General features: G+C 43.3%; 1 protein-coding gene across 5 annotated transcripts in view; it reads left to right on the forward strand.

Moving 5' to 3' along the window:
- Nucleotides 1-11,321, forward strand: part of LOC114876584 (transcription factor hamlet-like) — a 59,070-nt gene extending 47,749 nt beyond the window's left edge. For 4 of the 5 annotated variants that reach the window (XM_029188247.2, XM_029188243.2, XM_029188242.2 and 1 more), the window contains exons 4-8: nt 597-728; nt 1,834-1,960; nt 6,011-6,110; nt 7,634-7,790; nt 7,872-11,321. In XM_029188247.2, the coding sequence (XP_029044080.2) occupies nt 597-728; nt 1,834-1,960; nt 6,011-6,110; nt 7,634-7,790; nt 7,872-9,866 (2,511 nt within the window). In that variant the 3' untranslated portion in view covers nt 9,867-11,321. The remainder of the gene's footprint in view (nt 1-596; nt 729-1,833; nt 1,961-6,010; nt 6,111-7,633; nt 7,791-7,871) is intronic. The other variant, XM_029188244.2, reaches the window with a different exon arrangement.
- The last annotated feature ends 5,625 nt before the right edge of the window (nt 11,322-16,946 follow it).

Here is a 16,946-nt window from a genome sequence, read left to right on the forward strand (position 1 = left end):
TCAATCAACCCCTTGCAGGTTTTAATCTTTTTAATCTTGAAGTTCTTTTATGTCTATACTTCGTACGCGACACCATAGCTTCCCACAAGAGGCAGAGACAACGAGGTCCTCGATGGAAGTGGCAAATGTGTTTACAGCAGCCGAGACGAGGGTGTAGATTCGGGGTAGAATTAGTCGGGAGAGGCATCGAAAAACGGGGGTTGTCCAGGGGCGAATCAGGGTGAGACGCTTGGCCGACCAAGCGTCTCGGAGCGTTGCGTGGTCGCGCAAGACAATTGAAAGAAAAAATCACTTGTCTCGCCCTAAAAGTAGGGAGAGTAGACCCTAGCGTGGTTGGATGCTGGAGAAAGAGAAAGATAGAGGAAGGGTGATGAGAGGGCGATATCCGTGGGTGGTAGCCCGTTGAACGCAATGTTCCGGATCCGACACATTGCGGTTCGCCTCCGGAAATTCGCATTCGTTCGATCTATTTTCCGCACGTGCATCCCCGATGGAAATTTATTGTTCTCTAATGACTGACGGTGCTTAAGCATCTTTGTCGCGTCAGGTGCGTTTTTTGATCGCTTTTCACGGAAAGTTTCACATTTTTTTTTCAGGTTCGTACCGCTGGAAGTGGTGTCAGGGGGTGGTTGGACGCATCCCACGAAACGAACAACTGGCTGAAATACATTCGCAGCGCCAACAGTCCGCACGCGGTTAATATGCGGCACGTGCTGATCGGCGGACAGGTAAATCAACGATTATTCGATCTTTTTGAAGGTTGAAATTTTCTGATTATCGGCAAAGTTGTAACGATCGCAACTTCCGGTCACGTTCGACTAGAGTTTCCTTTTCCACGGAACCGCGCGTGTTTCGGTAATTGTTTTACAAGTTGGTATCAACTCGTCGCCGGTACCATTGACCATTTACAAATTCGGTTTCGAACGCAACTGACACTCGATCGACAGTTGCAGTTAATAGGAAGGAATAATTACACGGTGTCAGCCGCACTCGTGGTTAATTTCACGTGTCCTGTGCCCTGGCGAAACTAATGTGAAAAAAAAAAAGAAAATTCGCCGCCACCGTTTCCGTGACTCGCTAATGAGACGGCGATGGAACGGAAACCACGATCAACTTCGTTGGACGGTTTGAATTTGTAGCTGCCCAACTTGATATAATTGAATCGAGACACGTTCGTTTCTATAAATTGAATTAGCTGAATTTCGACTTTTGACTTCGCTTACTTTCTCGCTAATATAGATCAAACGAAAGCAATAGAGGTAACGGTGTCAATTTTGGGGTTGACTCCGGCCTCGTGTCCTTTCAATTTTTCTATCTGTGTGTGAACCGTGGCACATGGTATGTATTTCGTGGTACGCTAGCCGTGCCCTAAGCTACGTGTATACAGGGTGTTTAGTTATTAAGTCACCCCACAGAGTCGTTTCGTCGACTTCCTATACGCCCTGTTGGCAATCGCTGTGGGAATGGGGGATGTGGCTCGCTCTATCAGCGCCCTACAGAATCGTCCTTGTAATGACTTTTGCGGGGGGCCTCCTGACGACACCATAAAGATCCTTTCATTGCTTTCGAACTTTATGGACTCTGTGGAATATGCGTCGCGTGGTAACGAGCTTTTAATGGACAGGGGCGTTTGAAATGATTACACTTCCAATCTTACGATTACGACAATTATTTTCTAATTCGATCACGATTACGCAGATTTGAAGTTCGGCAACAGTGTTCAAGATTACCTATCTAACCATCTTGGTATTCGTTTCGAGCGCTACTCGAGATAATTCGCGATGAAAGGTAACGAGAGAGGGTCGGAAGATTCAAGGATATCATTGTCCGCAGATGGTGTACGAGGCCGTACGGGACATAGCGGCGGGTGAAGAGCTTCTTCTCGGTGTTCGAGAACCTCTTCAGCTGCAGGACATGCTTGGCGAAAATACGACCGAGGACAGAAGCGATAGAGAGACCGGTGAGTATCGCGTACTACGATCTTGTCACAGGAGGGTCACTCTTCTTCCTTCTTTCCACGCGCTTTTATTAACCATTCGGGATTATAGTGTTACCGATCCGGTGGAATAAGGACTTAGGAATTTTTCCCCTCGTGAACTACGCTTTTCTATAATTACCAAGAATCTGTCCGGAAAAGAAGCTTTTCCTTCGGTTATTAACCCGAGTGGAGAACAAGCTTATAAATAATTCACGTGGATATCATTAAAAAATAGTCGATTACGATTGGGCTGCAAGCGAATGTTGGCCAACTGACGCGACAGCGGAAATTGGGGTGGAGGTGAAAGATAATCGAACCTATTAAAATATTCCAAAGCATGCTGGTAGGTCGGCTTTACGACTTTTCGAGCGGGTAACTGGCGCGAGATCGCGCGTACAAGCGGAAAGTATGTTGGTAGGGGGTGCAGGTGTCTTCGGAAAGCGAAGTCAGCCGCTGATGCGAGGGAGGACAGAGGGTAAATCGTGAATCGTTGACTGCACGAGCTGCTCGTCATGCACCCTTGATTCTGGCGTGATTCACCTGGTCGGCCGTTGCGTATTAACCCCCTGTCCTGTAGTAATAAGCACTGATTATTTCGCGATAGACACACTCGTACCGCGTGTTAGCCTGCCTCGTGCCACTTTAAATTCCATTTTCAAGCGATCGAGAACGCAGCTGTAATTTCACGTGCATAGATTTTTGCATTGTCATCCGTGTGAGAAATCTTTCGCTGAGTGATATAGTTTTCGAAACAAGTCAAATGCTAATGCCCGAAGCACCCTACGTATCCGAGGCAATTTCGAAGAGGGTGCCTGACTGGCCGACAATTATCTAGTTGTAACTGTTGCGCGATGCTCCGAATCCGGATGACTGTTGGGCGAAGATTAAAGGGGCTTATAAGCGACATCCAGATGTCGCGGTAATTAAAAGCAAGATTATCGTCAAAGTTCGAGAAGCCCGAGGTGTCTACGCGTTCATTCGGCGCACAATTTTTTTCCTCGTAATTTCGGCAGCTCGTAAACGTCTTCTCGAGGACGGAAGGAAAGACAGTCACAGCCTCGGCGAACCCGCTACAGCTTTGTTCTTAATTAAATCGCGCCCGCCCCTTGCAGAACGATTAAAATTTCCAAGATTTCGTTCCACTTATAAATTATCTTCACCAAGGGGAGTCGAATTTCTCCTAGCCGCTCTGAACTTACAGCCTGTCCCGGAAGTGGTCTCCAACGGTTCCGGCAAATGTTTATTCATAATTACGGAAGTTCAACCGGATGAATGAAGTTCGTAGAATGATTTCAAACGTTTTAAATTAATTATATTAAACGTTAAGATTCTTTGTTCGCAATGTCAGATTTGTTTCTCCTGTTTCCCTTTCGGCGAACCGTAATAAGGGTGGGTTGAAAAAAGTGTCAGCTATAAAGCAGAGTAAAATGGTACAAGAGCATTGTCGTTAATCCAGCGGAGCCATTTTTACGAGAAATCTCTGGCAAGCTGGTGCGTGCAGCGTAGAATAATGATGTCAAACAAACGGTGTACACCCCGTGGCAACCCTTGCGAGGGATATCTCTGCTCTGTGTCTCCCTTGAGCGGATCATTTTTTTTCCAGAAGGGACGATAGGGAATCGCTTTAACATGCCTACATGGGGGCGCGGGTATACATGGAATCGCATTAGCACGGCGACAGAATTTCTTTCATACGTTTAAACAATTGTTTCTAAATACGTCTTTATTTTATTTGCATTCGATACTGCGTGGTATCGTTCGATTTATCGGGTCCCAGACGACCAACAAGTTTTATTCACGCATATATCGCCATCAAAATGAAACAGAAACAAAACTGTCGGCAACGAGAACGCTAATAGTTGGTTCAATGACAAGCGATACGGCGTTTTATGGTGCCAGGACAAGCGCATTTTTTTTCCAACGATTCGGTAAACCACGCGTGCATCGACGAAGGGCGTGTAGATGCAACTGGCAACGGCAGTTAACGTGAGTTATGGTTTTGATTTTTCGTGGCGCCTGTTTTTTCCCCTCTTCACTTTCCCCTTCCTTGGGATTCATCCTTCCTCGTCTCTCAGCATCTCTGTCCGCGTTTTCGGATGACTCTATTTAGGGTCGCGGATAATTTATGACCGGGTATTGTCGATTAACACGCGCGTAAACCAGGTCTCCGGGGCGGTCTAGGAAGAAAAAAAGAAGGGCACCGTTTGAAAAAAAAAAGGGGTATCCGCGCATAAAAGGGCACGCGACGCTGTTTTCCGAGGGGGTGGCACGCGCGGGGTGGGCGAAAACGCGTGACACCCAGCAACCCTATCTGATTCATCCGACTAATGACACGTCCTGTTTGACGTTTCACTCGGTCACATTGTGAAATACTTTTCCCAAACGTGGGATAAATATCCGCAATTGCTCGTCACTTACAATGTGTTACTTTATAAGGTTTCATAAGGCGTAGAATTGCCAGTTTTTAACGAGGGGGTGTCCATCGTCTCGCTCGAATTCTTAGGGACACTTACTGGATCCTAGCTCGTCAGGACGTTAAAGGGACATTGATTTCCGTTACTTTTTCCCATGCAACCGCCAACTGACACGATGGCAGGGGGTGTTGCCAGTGGATCCCACCTGTTGACTTTCCTCCACGTAACATTCCGCTACCTTTTTTCGTGATACGCTCGAAAGTGCTTCCTAACACCGTTTGGATCCATTTATCGATTTTATCTCCCTTGGGAACATTTGCTCTTTTAAATGTTCAAGGAAACATTTAAATTTCGTGCATCGTTTATGCATTTTTTTTAGCATCGTTCTACCATAATATTATTCGTTCAATTATTTTTTTTTCTAAAGATCGTTGTATTATCCTTAGATCACGGGATCGACCGCATCCTTCATTGTTTAAATTCACGGCGTGCCGCTTCAAATTAGTCGTGCATGGAGGAACGATTAACGTTGTATGGGGGGTTAGACCGTGGCGTGGGGCGTAGTTGGTGGCGTAGGGGTTGTGCCCGGTTCCCATGAAGGTCCGTTGGGGGCCATCGTTTGACCATATGGTCGGGACAAGTGTAGCGGCAGATTTAAATAACCGTTGGAGCACGGGTATCCTTTCGAGTTTGCCATTCGCCTGGCTAATATTCGGTCAACGTACATCGATCGGCTAATTATTTTTTCATTATCGATACTAAGAATAATTGCATGTGTAGGAGTAACGTAATTGGAACCGTTGGATCGATAAAAGATCTTCGTCGTTAAAAAACACTGACAAAAGTTACACACTGTCACGGCTCCCTGACTTTACCTGCCGTTGCTCCTGTTAGTCGGGGGTGAGAAGAGGCCGCAGGGGGTAAACGTAGTCTCACCTGCGATTGGCTGGACTCCGACCTCGCAGTTACCAATAGGAAACGGTCCCAGGCACCCCGTTCGTGTTTTCAGTCGCGGGACAACGTGTTACCAGCTAACTGGTGCATCATTGTGTCCATTGTCTTCGTCGACTGCAGCATCGCGACCGATTTAACTCGGAAAGAAGAGGTGTTTAAAACTCGCGAGACTAACCATTGTTAACACCTTGTGACTAATAATACAAGTTTATTATAATCGAATAATTGAAAAAGAAAATTATAGAACCGACCATTTATAATTTTATACAAAAGTAAAGGCGAGAGCGTGAAAATCCATCCACGTCGACAGTGAGTTAATATTTTCTAAAGTGTTGGCAGTTTAAAAAATGACACCGGTTCATAGGGAGCTTATGGATAGAAGCGAGTTCTTCGTTGGATAGATAAAACGATAGTGCCGGTATGATTTAATAATTCAGGAACAATCCCGGCGTCCACTTGTCACGCCACTCTCTGCTGGCCCCGCGTACTTCTCGATCACGTAATTCGCCCACACGACGACAGGTCACGTATCATCGTTCACGGGGTTGTAATTTATAGAGCCGCAGCCCGTCAGAAAGTGGAACGGAATTATGACTTCCACCCTGTATCTGGTTTTCGCGGTATCGGTGTCGTTTCATTCGCCTTTTCTTCTTTGTGCTTGCAGCCTCGCAACACAGCGGCACCGTTGACGAGGATAAAGAGGACGAGGAAGAGGGTGAGACCAGGTGCACCGTATGCGACAAGCCGTTTCAAGACATCGAGCTGTAAGTATTCCTCGAACCAATAATGTTCTTCGTCCTCGACCCTTTCGGATCTTTATCGTCGTACAGCAAGCTTATTATTGCATTCACACGTTTTATTAGCCGGGAAAATCACCGTCGATCCGGCGACACGAACCTCGCGATTCATGACGCATCGTCGTTCAATGTTGAAATCAGATGGTTGCGAATTGCCTCCCAAAGCGACACGTTCGCGTTGAAACGTAACGCTTTCATAATCGTTGATCTCGATGCAAAAAGGGAAACTGCAAGCTTCGAAAGTGGCTAGGAAACAATAGACCGGTTGAGCAGTGTCGTAATCGGTCGGTTGGTTGATTTCATGGATAAATTATTCATTAATCGACAAAATACAGGAACGAGCAGCGCTTTATCTGGTTGAAATCGGAGCGTTAGTTGGGCTTCGTAGGAAAAGAGGGGCAACGAGCACGCGAACTATTTCGAGGGTGCCTGTAGCGGTACGATAGCGTTTTCAGGGGTCGCTGGCGTTCTGTTTGCATCGCCCCATTAAACGAAAAGTCAAATACTTAACCGATGTGACCGCCATATGGAAGTTCGCGTTGTTCGACTTCTGATTTCTTCCCACGATTCGACGACTACGTGGGGTTGTCGAATCACGTGTCTTGATTGATTTACAGAATCTAATTGGAAGTAAATAAAATGAAATTTGTTTATGGAATGATTGTAATACTATCTGTTCTTTCATCGAGAAATAGCCGATTGCGTAACCAGCAGCGGTCCAGTTTCGAACACCCATTTCGTTCCGTTCCGACATCCATTTCCCGGTCTCGCGACAAGCCGCAACACCAGCCACTTCCGTGTGCCTGTACTCGGCAGAGTCACCTGTTGTGGCGCATAAAGTACGCGCGAGATCCGCATTCGGTTGCATCGAGCCACCCCCTTATGCATCATCGAAGGCGTCGCGTGCCCGCAGCTCATCTGGCACGGCACACCGTCACCGTGAACCTACTATCTCACCACGAATAGCTTTCACGCGACACGTGTGTTCGAGGGTGTAAAATCAATGCCGGCACACACCATGGCACATCCTGTGACCATAACCCGTGGCCAGCTCGCGACAACCCCCGGAGAACCGACCGTTCGTGTGCACCGTCCTCCACCTCATCGTCGTCGTAGTAGGCCTCTATGTATGCGATGACCACCCTCTTCCTCGTTGGCGTGTGACCGTTATTACGCGAGAGCTGCCGTTCTACCGGAGTCACTTAGTCATCATCCTAGACTGCACCGAGCGCAGTCTTCGTCCGTGTACTGCCCCGGATCGATTATATCTGAGGTTCCTGGGTCTCCAGGTGGTCCGAGATCTCCACGCGATTACGACGGGGCAGTTTCGAAGACTCTTCGTCGAGAGAGGGTTGTAAAAGGTTGTTAGTTCAAAGCCGATCCTGGTTCTCCAGCGTTGAGTGCAGAGGCGGGATGGAAATTTTACTTTCCTTAGTGAATCTAGTGCAGTGTTTAAGATTTCATTAAAAGTGCTCGTGTTATCCTTTCAGATTGGACAGCCACCTGGTATCCTGTCACAGATATCCTGCGGAGCAACACCGCTGCGATACCTGTCCCCGTGCGTACGCCTGGCGACCTCTTCTAGTTCGTCATCGCGCGATCGTTCACGGTGATCTTCGAAATTATCCCTGTGAAAATTGTCCAAAGGTAAGTATCATCTCTGACCCAAAGGTCATCAAACCCAACACGTTTTCTCTCGAAGCGACATCTTCAAAGTTTCGCTAACAGTCGGACAAACCGCAGGTCTTCACGGATCCTTCGAACCTGCAGCGTCACATCAGGACGCATCACGTGGGCGCGAGGAGTCACGCGTGCACCGAGTGCGGCAAAACGTTCGCCACCAGTTCCGGCCTGAAACAACACACCCATATCCACAGCAGCGTGAAACCGTTCCAGTGCGAGGTCTGCTTGAAGGCGTACACCCAGTTCTCTAATCTATGCCGGCACAAACGAATGCACGCGGACTGTCGCATGCAGATCAAGTGCGCTAAATGCGGACAGTCTTTCAGCACCGTCACCTCGTTGTCGAAGCACAAACGATTCTGTGATTCAACGCCACCGACCGGTCCACCAGGAGCCATGCCGCAGTTGCCGACCTCGGCACCGAGCCCTTTCCTCGTCTATCGACCTCCCGTCAGTCTACCGGGTAGTCTCCCATACTACCCGTCCAGTCTGATGGGCCCGTACCCAGGAATATTTCCAAACGCTCCACACTTCTTGAACACCCCACTGTTGTTCCCGCCTAAGGTTGAGGAAGCCGAGAAGAGAAGCGACAGTCCGAAGAAGGAACGTTTCACCCCGCCAAGGGTGCTACCCCAGCACAGCAAAGTTTCTCCATCCACCGCCGAAGAAGCTACTTCGTCGTTCAGACCCTCTCCAGCTAGACCGCCTGTCCAGCCTACTCCAGAGAGCGACGACGATCCCTCGAAGAAGCGAAAAGTTGGCGGAAACAACGAGAAAAAGGTGGACTCTGAGCATAATTCAACAAACGCGAACGAAGAGACGACAGATCAACCTCTGGATCTGAGAGTCCAAACGAAGAAACAAAAAACAACAGCGAATACCGCCGAGAGGAACAACCACAGTCCTTCGCCTGTTCCAGCACCGATGGAGGAAGCTCCACCGCCTCCTGAACCTCCCAAGCCCGAAGAAGAGGTCCACGCACCGATAGACGTCGATACCAAGGACGTACCCAGTAGTCTGCAACTGAGAACCAGTTTACCTGAACAACCGGTCACCAATACTCCGCCGCACATGGCTTACCCCAGACCCATTCATCCCATGTTTCTGGAGGCCATGTACCGCGGTCCAACGGGCAGTTTCCCAGGTTTTCCAGGCGGACCGCCTCCTGGAAGTGGCACGCCAGAGTCCAGGCTATTACCACCGCTCCAACCGTTCGAACCACCCCGTGGGCTTCCTTTTTTAGGGACGTTCATGAACGGGCTCAGCGGCGCTAGGCCAGGAGGCGGAGGATTCGACCTGCTTGCCAGGCCACCGTTGGGACCGTTCCCCGGTGTCAAGCCGTTTCAAGAAGCCGTAATCGCGCCCCATCACCATCACCATCCTCATCACGCTCACGGCAAGATGAAGGACCGATACTCCTGTAAGTTTTGTGGCAAGGTATTCCCCAGATCAGCCAATCTGACCAGACACCTGCGGACACATACCGGCGAGCAACCCTACAAGTGCAAGTACTGCGAGAGATCCTTCAGCATCTCCAGTAATCTCCAGAGACACGTTAGGAACATCCACGACAAACAGAGACCATTCAAGTGTCCCCTGTGCGAGAGATGTTTTGGGCAACAGACCAATTTGGATAGACACTTAAAGAAACACGAAGCTGACGACGGTAGCGGAGTCGTCTCTGTGGCTGATTCACCAGGTAGTAGTAACGAGAACGAACGCGAGGACACGTATTTCGACGAAATCAGGTCGTTCATGGGCAAGGTAACGTACGGTGGTGAAGCAGGTTACGGGCTACCCCCTCATCCTGCTTACCTACCCAGCAGACTACACGAAATGCACGAGTCCAAGATGGAAACCGAGTACGACGAGGACGAAGACAGCGAGGAAGGAGTGTCCCCTTTAGACGAAACCGATGGATTGTCCCCCGTCGAGGCCAAGGAATCCACCCCACCCCCGCAGTACGATCTGAAGCTGAGGGAGAAGCAAGAAATGCTCAATAACAACACCGCGGAACCGGTCATCGAAATTTCTACATAGCCCATAGGTCGCGTAGGTTAAACGAGGAGAAAAATCGTCCTTTTGGAACGGACTGATCCTCTTTTAGTGACACATAGAACTGTTACGAGGATGTTTGTCTCGATGTAATTTTTTAACCGTAGATAGATTCCGTCGATCGTGTTTGAAGTTACTCGTAGTGAAAGAAGTGTTGGTTCGAGGATTGTGTTACGGGATTACCTAATACATCGACCTCTTGTTTTTTTCACGTCTCTGTTATTTTCGCACCCCAACAGTGAGAGCGTAAAAGAGATCGAACGAAATACCACTGTCTTTTTTTTCACACGCAAACACACACACACACACACACCGGTTACGAGCAAATTGTTCAATAGCGTAGTTCCTACAGACTCGTTCTCATTGTACACGCGCACGTAAATTAATAATCGTTCGAATCCTGACCCATCCCTTTCTCATCGTCCACCGTAGCATTATTTATTCGTCTCGCCGTGTTTCTTTGCGTCGCGTGAAAACCGCCTCGGCCAGAAGAGGCTGACGTCTTTGTCGAGTTTCTAAAACTCGGTTCAACCCTTAACGGTGTTCGTGCAAGGACGATCTGATCGTGAAACGATGGAAAAGGAGGATTGGAACTTTTGCTGGAAGAAAGTCGGATTCACCGCTGTTTTCTTTCTTAGAAAGTAGATCGAACGTTGTAATCTTCGAGGAAGAAATGATGAAAAATGGGCTGCTGAAGTCTGTACTCGAATAGATAGCATGAAAAATTGGTTTAGTCGACGCGAAGCCAAAGCGACGAGGATAACGATTAGCGAAGCGAGCGTGTAATTAACAGAGAAACGTTTTATGAGAATCTGTGTACAAATTTCCATTAGGTGATATAACGTTTGTAAAAAAAAGAGAAACAAAAGAATACGAAAGTTCTTCGTGATTTTTAATATATATATATACATAGACATATATTATACATACATATTATATATAAATATATATATGCGATCTTATGAATTGACCGTGACACGAGTCACGATAGATTCTTTATCAAAGACGCATAATTGTTATGTTTATTTCACTCGATAGTTAATAAAGTCGCGCGTGTTTCCATCCGGTTCTCGATGTTTGAAGAGAAATGCTCTCGTGAATGTTAAATGAAGCAAGTTTGCGAATTCTTTTTGCGAAAAGAAGAAAGAATAACGTTTCCTTCTTGTTTCTTTTTTTTCTTTCGATTGTTCTTACCTACGATTGTGGACAACATCTGTTTTCTTCATGTAAGATTTTACGGATACGTGTTCTAACATATCTCTCTTATCTTCATCCTCTCTGACTAATAGACGATAATAAACTTACGGATTGATTAAGCATACTTACGTCGATCGAGATAATTAAGGACGATTATATTATGACTCTATCTATACATACTGTATAAAATGCATCCTGTAACTTCATTATGATTACCATTAAAATATTACACTTCAACTTTGATGAATGTGACGCATTCATTCCCTTTTTTTGTGTTTTTGAATCATTCCTGATTCATTTAACTATTAAAGCAATTTAATAAACTAAAATCGTTATGCTCGTCTTATTTTTGTTATTTTATATTTATATTATCGCGCGCTTCAAAAACCACCTTAGTGGTGCTACCTATCGATGGGTGGAGAAATTAACTAAACAAAAATCTGTCATGTCTTAAAAAATATAAATGAATTTTGAGTTTAAAACAAGACTGGTATGGTAAGAAAGATAAAAAAAAATGTAATATACATCTTTTTTCTTTAGTATTTATTATGTGAACTTTTCGCTTAGTATAAAGCTTTGAAGTACATAATTTTATATTTCTACCAATAGCGGTGATTGACCGTCCCATTTCGACCAATCAGAGTCGTCCTTTTCGGCGATGTGCGTAGTTATAATTTATTACGTCACTTCCCTTCGGAGCTTCGTCCTGAGTGCACGCGTTTGTGACAATTGCGATTAAATTGTATTAAAATATTATAATAAACTGTATTTCTGATATAAAAAGTACGAAAAACAGAAGGAAGAGTTGGAGAGAAGTCTAGATACATCATTCCTGACATCAATTCCACATTGTCTTCAGAAATGGGTGAGATGAAATTTTGTTCTCTTGACGCCAATTGATATTGAGGTTGGAACAGCGTTATCTAAACTTTTTAATATATTTTCCCATAATTTATTGGGGTAAATAGACATATTTATATTGTCCTAAATATTCACGACCAAATTCAATCGCATTCTTTCTTGAGAACCGTAACATTCTGAGATTTGTTCGGCTAGACGCTTCGGTAGATTGCGCATGCGCGGTAATCCTGAACGCCGGCGCAGGGAAGGTTCCGCCATTTCGTTTCCGAACGTCGAAGTGATAACACGTGTTCACAACATCGTCCCGTATAAGTAGTATACAGGTACGCGTGGTTAACCTATTGAAATATTTTAGTTCCATCCTTTATTATCAATCATTTTATTGTTGTTGATTCAATTTTATTAACATAAATTTGTATTTCTTGTTTGTTACAGATATCTTGTTGAGACTGGAAAGACGCCATACCATACGACCCCATGACACTTTATATTGGTTTCAAATAGAATTTCGTCAGGAATTGGTATCATTTCCAGTTATTCTATTACATTATTAATGTTTATTATTACTTTTATTTTATTGAGTCATTGTTAATTGTAAACATTTTTGGTAATTAATTGGTATCAAGGTTAAGGAAAAAAAGATCAGAGAAATTTTCTTTTGATCAATTAATAGAAAAACAATAATTAATTTTTCATTTTATTAAATAATTTCAACTAATAATTTAATACGTGTGTTTTAAATGATTGCTTTTCTTCAATAATTATTTAATTATATTTTCATTATTTTAAACAATTTGTTTTTATTAAATCATAGTAATTCTATTATAATATACAGCTTTTGGTGCAAGTTTAAATTAAAATAGAATCACGGTATTAAATCACATGCTGTTTAAGCATGGTTAATTATTGGACTTTGCTTATTGAAAAGAATTAGATAATTTATAAATCATGCCGTAATAGAATTTCCAACAATTTGTAGTATGCTTATAATCTTAACAACAAAAATCCTCTGCTTTAATACAATAGTGTATTATCTTTATTACAAAATGATTTTCTATCGATGTAATATTCATTGAAATAATTATCAACAATTATTTAAAACATTTCATTTCAATCTAGGATCAATATTCAGCTTTAACAATTATTGTGCTCGTCGAATATATTTCACGAACATAGATATTTTCATTTACAAGCCATTAATAACAGTATTTCCGCGACGAAAGCTCAATAAGAAGAATGTTGTTGTGTATATTTCCACCCAGCCCATCCCTGCTCACTAAGTTTTTCTTTCAGGAATTGTTGTGGCCGCGCGCAATGCGGTCGGTTGAGTCAGTGTTTGTACGAACATACTTCCAATGTTTTGATTTTTGCAAGGGCGAACTGGCCCTGAATAGAGTTGCGTTTGTATGATTCGGAATCACGCGAAAGTAGAGTCAGTGTTTGCTGCGTATTATATTATAAAATATTTTCTAGAGCATCGCGGCTCTAATTTTTCTTTTTCCATCGCGAAAGTAGAGTCTCTATAATTGTTCGCCGGAAATTATTCACGGTCGCGTTTCTAGTACTTTAGATCTTTATTATTATTTTTAATTTTTTTTTTTTACTGCTCGATATATCCGGTATTAGAGTCACGGCACCACTGAAGAGGAGTCTTGGGCGTTGCTCCATAAGGAAAGAGTGTAAGTATCTTATTACTTTATTTAATTAATTTTAATTCAAGTAGAATAATTTACAATTTCAACAGTTGATAATTGAGAGTTATTTTTCATTGCTAATGTTTGATAAAATCCAAATTTATATATAATTTTATTACAATAAGAATTGATAATTCTCAAAATTAACCGTAATTCCTCTTTTTTTGTTACAGATGAATTTTTGAACTTTGGCGAGTTCCTGGACATTTCTGATGGCTTCCGTCTTCTCCTGTAAGGCAACGTCCTACCTGGTGTGCATCCTCCTACCTGGTGTGCATCCTCCTACCTAGTTGTCGACTGTCGGAAGAAGAGTATATCTGCGAACGGTGAGTCGCATGTTTTATGGTTCCTCCGGTGCCCAATCATGTCGAAGGACGAATGGTCCGAATCGACACGGGTAACTGGTTGTATGCGTAGTTTGCTAGCACAGTGACCATGGGTATGATTATACTCATGAGGAGTAACATGTTTATTGTGTTTTATTGTATTTAGTTCAGGCTAGGTCTTCTTGCACTCCGCGTTTTAATATAATTTCAATTCCACATATTCCTGTAGATATTTTTGAAATATATGAATGCTTTTAAATGTTTTTAAATGTGGAATATGAAATATTTTAATACCGAAACAATTTTATTTAGTTTGTCTGACTTAGCTATTGCGAAGGTTCAAAGCAGTATAATATTGATAGTATTATGTAATATGTATACTGGATATACATGTTAATGATACTATTACATTGATTTAATTACATTTTATACATTGTAAATTCAAATATAATTTGAGAATTTTTTACGCGTAGTAAAGTTCAATTACACGTTCATGAAAAATTGAACAATTTATGTGCAAGAAGACTATTCGTGACGGGTAGATTTCCAAGTCAGAGTAATCTATTTGAACACCTTTTTCGTATTCTTGAAAATTTACTCTGAGGAGGGAATCGCCCGAGGATGTTTTATTCATTTTCACAACAAAGAATTCTTAATTAAAGACATTAAATTCTTTTTTATTAGAGATTTGCAATTATTAAATTAGTGTTGCGTTTTACCGCGAGAGTAAATATGACGATGCACTGACTAGTATTCGGTGGGAATCCTTTTGGTTTTTAAACTCAATCCTATGTATTATTTAATTAATCAAATTAGTTACAAGGATTCCGCGGCATAAGACCGTGAACACCATCTCTGGGAGATATACCCATGCATTACTAGGCCTTTGCAGGCGCAGTTTTAGAATACGGAACATATGAAAATATGTTACCATATTCTAAACTGCAGTCCTTTTGTCTATACTATGGGCGTCCGTCAATCTGACACCGTTGGATGCAACGTGTTGGACGGGCGGGTAGCGCTCTTAGCGAAGGGGTGCACTCTGTCCTGGCGTTACGACGTCCAGGCGGGGTGGGTGGTATGTAGCGTCTGGCGTAAGACTAGGAGGCGTGAGACCCTTCGTTGCCAGCTGATATTAGCAGTGCACCATGTTTGCGTCATAGTTGCTCTAGTATTTTGCTTGTCCGTATTTGTTCTTAAAGCTTTATATTTACAAAGTCGAGTCACTTTTATTAAATTAAAATGGTGAAATATTAGCCCGTTAGATGTTTATGTACTAATCATGTTTCTAGATCAGGATTTTCAGGTTTAACCCCTTCCGTGTTTATTGCCAAAGCCCATTCACGTGCCCAGGTGCTACTTCGATGGGTAGAGGCAATGGGCACGATGACCTAGTTTATAAGAATAATAATTAATAAGCGGCTGGCATTGTGTTAGTATATCGTGCACGACGTAATTTCCACATATGGTGTGTGTGTTTTTAGGCTGTGGGATTGCGTCGGTTTAATAACTTTTTCATTTAACTTTTAATTTGAAATAATATTTTATTCAATAAGATGTACAATGAACGTACAAACCAAATAGTATTATTACCATTACTATTACTATATTGCCATTACTATTACCATGATTATTACCATTATTATGAAATATTCTATATCAAAGTAGTTAATTAAATTTTGTATTTATCATTATACGCAATGATTGCTAGCCTTGCCAGACGATTTCAGTGAAAAATGGTACGTACCGTAGAGTGTGATGTGGGATGAAACTCGGGTGACGGAGGCGTCCCGGGACGTTCTCCCTAGTTTAGGTTCTTGCGCCCGGGTGGAGTGTATGGGGGTCGTGGAATGAATTTTTGTGAGAATGTGATTTTGCCTTTTTTAAATATAGCGTTAGGTAGGTAGGTAGTATACCTTCTGGTGTGTGTGGTAGATCGTAAGTAGGTAAGGCCGGGACAGGTTGTCACAGTCTCTTGGTCGGGTAGGCGCGATTTCGCGTGATCAACCTGTACCTGGAATATATTTGAAGAATTGACGATACGATCGATACGAACGGAGTATGCCGTTCGCCTTCTATCTATCTGTACAATTTTTCAAATTTTTGGCGACGTCATAAGTCGTCATACGCGATCGCGATGGCACGAAACGCACAAGTTCTGCTCGAGCACGGCACGTGTGCACGAACAACGACTTATATAAAGTCCTTTTTCGTCCACGTGTCAATTAGTGTTTCGCGATATTTCTTTTTTGTTGATGGTTTTTTTTGGTTTGCGAAGTTGCAAGTCTCGAGCTTTAGATATAAGTTTCAGGTGGGTGGACCGCCCGAAAAAAGAAAAGGCTATATGCCGAAGCGCCCCGACAAACTGTCTTTCAAGAGGGGAACTACTAATGATTTTGCATCCTTTTGCAAAAAAGGATGGGAAATCATTATCGTTACTACTTTGTCACTGTGCTTGCCTGTAGTTGTAGTTTTGTAATTTCAGGAGAAGAGGGGGCCCGTGACCCCCATGATTTTGGGCAAATCGCGTTTTCAATTTAGTGTTGCGAATATTGATCACGGTTCAATTTAATGTTGCGTATGCATGATTATCGCGATTTTCATTTAGTGTTGCGAACTTTAAATATCGCGTTTCTTTCTTGCATTGCTTTAAAATAGAAATTAACTTTTCAATGTTGATTGCTTTAAGATTTTTGAGAGTGTTGCTTTTTAATGTTGATTGCTTTAGTGTTGCGAGTAAAAAATTCACGGTTTGAGAATCCCCCTTTTTTGCATTTTAATTGCAGGTCTCTTAAAGATAGCGTTGCGAATGACATTAGCGCGATTGTTTCCCAGTGTTGCGACTTATAAATACGCGATTGCTTTGCATTAGTTTATTGAGTTCCCTGTTAATTAGTGTTGCGGTAATGAATATTCGCGTTTTGCATTAGAGTTGCGATATATGATGAAATGCCCAAAAACGATCCAGTGGAGTTGCCATGATCCAT

Source organism: Osmia bicornis, chromosome 12 (genome assembly GCF_907164935.1).
Source record: "Osmia bicornis bicornis chromosome 12, iOsmBic2.1, whole genome shotgun sequence".
Taxonomy (NCBI): Eukaryota; Metazoa; Arthropoda; class Insecta; order Hymenoptera; family Megachilidae; genus Osmia; species Osmia bicornis.